General features: G+C 36.2%; 1 protein-coding gene across 1 annotated transcript; it reads left to right on the top strand.

Annotated features, from left to right (window-relative positions):
• The first annotated feature begins 501 nt into the window (after positions 1–501).
• RPL10L (ribosomal protein L10 like) lies at positions 502–1,282 on the top strand. Its single transcript, XM_061429868.1, has one exon. The coding sequence runs from the start codon at positions 560–562 to the stop codon at positions 1,202–1,204; it is 645 nt and encodes a 214-aa protein (XP_061285852.1). The 5' UTR covers positions 502–559; the 3' UTR covers positions 1,205–1,282.
• The last annotated feature ends 5,551 nt before the right edge of the window (positions 1,283–6,833 follow it).

The following is a 6,833-nucleotide window of genomic DNA, read 5'->3' as shown; positions in this document are numbered from 1 at the left end:
AGGAGATGTGAGCTCTGGCATTATTTGAACAAACCAGACACAAAGTATATTTACTAGGTAGAGAGCCCTTCCTCATTCAAATTCTGGGAAAGTACATATTTTATACCTATGACAAACCTTACAGCAAACATTCTAGGCTCAAGATGAACAGGAGGAAGGAAACAGCCTTACAGGGCCGCTGCTGGAAAGTCCACTGCTTCACCAGGATGCCTGCATGCCAATATATTCAATAGCCTCTCTGCTGCTAAGTCACTTCAGTCGTGTCCAATTCTGTGCGACCCTATAGACGGCAGCCCAGCAGGCTCCACCATCCCTCAGATTCTCCAGGCAAGAACACTGGAGTGGGTCAGTAGCCTCTCGGTCCTGCTCATTTTTCAAATCTCCCACACGCATGCGTAGAGTATATCTGCATCTATGGTGGGGATGTTGTGAGAGAGAGTCTTCAAGTACTCTATGGTTCCCGCACCTAAAGATGGGCAGTGTACATACAGCGCATGCGCAGTCGTGAGCGCGAGTGCCTCCTTCACTACTACGCACTTCAGAGATTCTTCCTGTTGTCATGGGCCGCCGCCCTGCCCGTTGTTACCGGTACTGCAAGAATAAGCCTTACCCAAAGTCTCGCTTCTGCCGAGGTGTCCCCGATGCCAAGATCCGCATCTTTGACCTGGGACGGAAGAAGGCCAAAGTGGATGAGTTCCCACTCTGTGGCCACATGGTGTCTGATGAATATGAGCAGCTCTCTTCCGAAGCCCTGGAGGCCGCCCGAATTTGTGCCAACAAGTACATGGTGAAAAGTTGCGGCAAAGATGGCTTTCACATCCGAGTACGACTCCATCCATTCCATGTCATCCGCATCAACAAGATGTTGTCCTGTGCTGGTGCTGACAGGCTTCAGACAGGTATGCGAGGTGCCTTTGGAAAGCCCCAGGGTACGGTGGCCCGAGTCCACATTGGTCAAGTCATCATGTCCATACGCACCAAGCTTCAGAACAAGGAACATGTGATTGAAGCTTTACGCAGGGCCAAGTTCAAGTTCCCTGGGCGCCAGAAGATTCATATCTCCAAGAAATGGGGCTTTACCAAGTTTAATGCTGATGAATTTGAAGACAAAGTGGCTAAGAAGCGCCTCATTCCCGATGGTTGCGGAGTCAAATATGTCCCCAACCGTGGACCTTTGGACAAGTGGCGAGCTCTGCACTCCTGAGGTCTTTGACAACACTGCCAACTTTGGCCATGCTAGTCTAAGTTTTGTTCACCAATAAATTGTATTTACTGGCAAAAAGTAATTGTTAATTTTTTAATATTTTAAACATTTAAAAATATCCAATTTTTAAAACATAGACTACTAGAGAAATAATTTCTATTAAAATTATCAGAAAGAATTTAAATAACAAATGATAATTTACTTTCAAGTGAACGATTTGTATGCCATTCATAGGGAAAGCTATTGCAGTTCTAATTCATGCTGTTAACCTAGAGAGCCAAGGGAAATATGTAAGAAGTTTTGTTTTTAGAGAAGTCGTAAATTAAACAGTTATTATCTTGAATAAAAAAGTAGGGAAGAACCTGAGATTTACAGAAAAGAATTACTTTTATAGAAAATAATAGGAACGAAAATCATGGTAGGCATTAGTCATGTTTCAATTATGATCTCTTTGAAACAAAAAAGTCTAATAAACTTGTTGCTTAGGTTTTCCTTATACATTTCTGCACATTGTCTTTTAGAACTACCTATCAACTCCAACTATCAGCCTTGGGACAATTGGGGATCACTGCAAAAGGTTTCACCAGACAAGCCTTTCATTATCTCACACTCAAGAGAGGACAATCCAATCTTTTCTTCATCACAGAAAGGTCATAGGTTGACATCCAAGTTCATATTGCTTGACCTGAGTCCCAGTAGAATGAACAGAAAAGAAAATGACACTAAATCAGGTATCTGTGCAGATTTAAAAGATCCCAGAGATAATTTGCAATCTGTCAGTGCTTGCCCTACATTAGAGTTATGTTGTGCGTACAAGTGGGGTTTTTAGTTGTTGTTTATGTTTTATTTTAGAAATTACATAAGCTAAAGTTTTTGGTCTCTACTACATTTTAAAATTCTGGTTCTTAATGTTATTTAGTTTTCTAAATTTCAATCCTGCAAATAGTGCCTTCAGTTTTCTATAACTACTCATTTTCGAAGTCATTGTATTTAAGGGACAAAAGGAATACTAAATAAGCAGTATCGAAAGACATCCTTTTAAAATTATTTTCATTTAGTTAAAATTCCTATGTCAATCTTAAAATTTTGTGTCTGCCTTGATACTTCTTTTCTGCTCTTACTATATTACCTACTTGTGTATTTTTAAGGTAAGTTGCTGTTTTAAGCTATACTTATACCTAAACAAGAAGGATGGCAGTGGTTTAGTCGCTTCAGTTCTGTCTGACTCTTTGTGACCCCGTGGACTGTAGCCCACTGGACTCCTCTGTCTGTGGGATTTTCCAAGGAAGAATACTGGAGTGGGTTGTCATTTCCTTTTCCAGGGGATCTTCTCGACCCAGGAATCAAACCCACCTCTCCTGCATCTCCTGTATTGGCAGGCAGGTTCTTTACTGCTGAGCCACCAGGGAAGCTCAAACAAAAAGAATAGCAGGTACTAAATTACATGAATATATAGAAAGGACCTTTCAGCTTAAGTAGCACTTGACATGTTTTACTTGATATTAATACTTTAAATCTCCTGAAATTTTCTAGGAGATTAAGTACTGTGCAACTTGCAAATGAAAGTATACTTGAGCCGGATCTTCTGACTCCTGTCCAGTCCTGTTAATTTTTTACCACATAATCTTTCAAAAAAAAAAAAACCCTCAGCTTCAGAAAAATCAAAATGCCAAAGAAAGCACTTCTTTGGTCACATGTTAATACAAATATGATGCAGCTTTGAAAATATTCTCTATCTTCATTATTTATCCTTATCTTTGGTCTCAAACATTCTAAACATTTTAACCTTCATATGTGGAGCTCTATACTCACTAAATACAGAACGCATAAGCCCATGAATGTCTTTGCTCTAAGAGGTTGGTAACTATGATTGTTATTGCATATAGATAGGTGAATGAAAGGTGAATTAAAGATGAAAAATTAGTACATTAAACATCTAGTAGAAAGGTTTCATCAAGTTATTTCTTTAACTTTGATAGAACATTTTCACTTGTTTTTCTTAACAAACATCATGCTAACTTATGTTCTATAAGCCTTAATTTTGTTTTATCAGCATTTTCCTATTTTCTAGTTATTAAAAATTGATAAGACTGAACTGAAATTTAATTTTATATTGTAGAGCTCTTCATTATTTTCAATTTCTGTTCAAAATGGAAAATTTAATTTTGGAACATATGTATTCAGAATTTCATCCACTACTACAATGAAACAGAACTATCTGCCTATTTAAAATAAAAACCCAAGGGCAGTTGACTAAATTCAAGCAAATATTGCCTTGCAAAACTCTCTGATTTAGTTGTTGGAGTTCTTCAGATTTTATGGAAAATACTGGCCGAATCTGTTAGGAAATAGACCATGTATCATTCTAATTTAGTTTTGAAAATCATATTCCACCAATAGTTATTGTATAATCCACCATTTCTTTCCTTCTCTCAAAATATGGAATTATATTAAGCAAATCCTGCTTAGAATCCTTAATTTTTATGAAAATATACAACAGCTCTTACATGAATTGTTTATCAGTAATATTGGCAGGCATTTTATTTCTACTTTAGCAGCTTTGTACTGCCTGCCCTGACCAATTCAAGTTGGGCTTTTTGTCTCTTAAAGAGTGTCAAATACTGACCTAAGGATTGAGACGAGAGATCATTTAGTCCCAATCATCTCCTGCCTTTATATTAATAACATATGCTTTTTCATTTTAGAGTAATGACTTTATTGTTTTCCTAAAAATATCTACACATTCTTTTTTTAAGTAAATGTAAAAATTAATGAGCAAAGCCAAAACTTTATTGCACCATTAATCATAATTCAAAGTGAGGTTATTATCGTGCTTAACAGTGGGTAATAAGGGAAGATCTGATGTCAGGATGGCTGGATTTGAATCTCTTTCTTCACTTACAGGCAAGTTATTTAGTATAGCTATTCCTTAATTTTAAACTATAAAATAGGATTAGGACATTATAATTATAGGTTGTTTTTAGGACTATATGAGATAATTCATTGAGAAAATGAATAGGATTGTGGCTTGCACATAAGTACACAAAATCAATGTTAACTTATAACAGTTGAATCTGAAGTTATTGTTGTTACATTTGTTCCTGCCTCTCTCCTAATTGTTGTTGTATGTAGTGTTACTTTTTTCATGATATGTAACCTTAATATTCTGTTTTGCAACCATAATTCCCTCTGGTTTTATATTCCTTAGTTTTATAAATTTCCATTTTCATATTTTTCTATTTTGTCATCTCTTTTTGGAACTTATTTTGGAAAATGTTATGTTTTACCAGTTATCCTCTACATATGATTATTATTCACAATGGAGATTTGTTTTATTATCCATGTTTTCCTTCCAAACTAGATAATTTATCTTACCTATCTTTTTCATTCAATATTTATTACTTCTTTCTTTACTTCTCCTCTCCTTTTTCTCAAGAGACTGATTATATAGCTGTCCTGACATTATTTTCCTACTACATATGTGTGATATATATACTGTTCTACCCAGACCTCATATTTATTCTGAAAGATTAAATGGTGGAACATCTCTAGTCACCCTTTCACAAAGTTTTTGCAGTGTTTGGTTCATTTAGCCTTCTCTTTGGGTGGCATTGTTTGAGGACTGGGTATTGCTATCTATCTTCTTTTCCATACCCTCAGGATGAGAGGGATAAGGATAGGAGAGAAATTGAAGGATTAATAGTTACAGCCTTTGATGGATGACAGATACGTCTTCTGAAATCCCTTTAAATATTCTTACATCACAGCTCACTCCTGTCTTTCAAGTGTGCAGTCTGCTTGTCTATCTATGGTGTATTTCTTATCCTGACCTTGTGCCTATTCAGTGAGGAACCCTAGAAAATGGCACATCCAAATGCTGAGGATCTTTGGTGGTGTTTGGAGCTACACCCGTCCATGAATTTTCCTAGTTTTCCCTTATGTAACAACTTATATGTACAGTACATTTCTCTCCATATTAGGACATTTGTGAGACGTTTTAAAATTTCATGTTTCTTCAGGAATGCTTCTAAGAATTTGAAGAGGTACATTTCGTAAATCATGATTATATAATCTACAATTTCTCCCACACATCAAAATATATAATAATAGTAATTATATTAAAGCTATTTAGCCAGAATTTTTTCTATATACATTTCACTGAAGTCAAATTTTTAATTAAAAAAAAATAGTACTAGAAGAACACATGAGAATACTGTCTTCATTTTATGTCTTCTCTCCTAAATTTATGATATGACCCTTTCCTTGGTGGGTTTTTTAGATGTATTTCTTTTTCTATATCATTCACTTCATTATATTGGAGAAGGAGGTTCTTTGATCCTGTTTTGTTTCAGTTTATTCACCCAGAAGTTGTCTTAATATCATACTAAAAATGATCTACTTCTGGAAATTTTAACTTTAAAACAAATCATGTAGAAATATGCTTCCATATGTTTTGTAGCAACTTCTGGTTATCTTTTATTGGTGTGGATCTCAAAAAGTTATAGGTAAAATGTCTATGATCATCAAGATGAAGAATTTTTAATATAACATCTAGAAATACAAATTTTGTATATATGTTCATACTGAAGAATTTTTAATATAAATTCTAGAAATATAAATTTTGTGTTCTGTTCATACATGTCTTGACAACTTTTATGTTGTTATGTAATAATTACCTAATCAGCTAATTATGTAGTTTAATTATATGTTAAAATGTCACCTGAGACTTATTGATATTTTTATGCTCCAAATACTTAAAGAATAGGTCTATATTCACGGTAGAAACTATTGTATTTTTAGAATAATATTAAACTCTTCAAGTGTCCTATTCGTTAAATTCCCTGTTGTCCTAAAATGACTGGTCACTGATGAAAAGAAATATTAGAGATTGTGAAGGAAGATGGTGTCTTTTGCACAAATGTAGAGTTCTTAAAGGAATAAGGATCCCTTCCCCTCTCTGGGTGAATGGAGTGGGGAAAAGGACGTTGAATTGTTAGGCAATGGTGACCTTTTTTTTTTTGGCCACACCACATGACTTGCAGTCAGTTCTCCAAACAGGGATTGAACCTATCTCCTCATCCGTGAAAGCACAGAGTCCTAACCACTGGACAACCAGGGAATTCCCAATGATGATTTTCTTTTACCTGAATGCTATGAGTCACTGACCACCATCACTACCACCACCCCAGCACCGCCAGCACCACCACCACCACAAACAAAAAGACGGTACTGGGGGTGAAGACAGGAAAGAGATGGTGGAACTGAGATAGAGTGTTGGGGGACAGTCCTCAACTTCTGGCATAGTAAGGATAAGACTTAAATATCCCATGATGTGGGGCCTTCTGGTTCTTTATGTAACACTGCTGATTCTATGCCCCAGAGACCTCCTCTGTGGTGGCAGCTAAAGGCATGGAATGAGCCATGCTTTAACCAGATTTCTCTTGAGGGGATTTAATAGGGAGAGGAACTCCAGTCTCTTCTAAAGAACCTACAAAAAGACCTCATAAGAGTGAGCATTTGGACATCAGATCCATAGAGAAGCAGGAGGCAGCGCTGTACAGATCACCAGCAGTTCTGAGAAGGAACTAGTTTTCTGTGACTTGGAGTCTCATTTAACACAGTGAATATT

This window comes from Bos javanicus, chromosome 10 (genome assembly GCF_032452875.1).
Source record: "Bos javanicus breed banteng chromosome 10, ARS-OSU_banteng_1.0, whole genome shotgun sequence".
Classification (NCBI taxonomy): Eukaryota; Metazoa; Chordata; class Mammalia; order Artiodactyla; family Bovidae; genus Bos; species Bos javanicus.
Note: the sequence above shows the minus strand (reverse complement) of the source record. Positions and strands in the feature narration are given on the sequence as shown.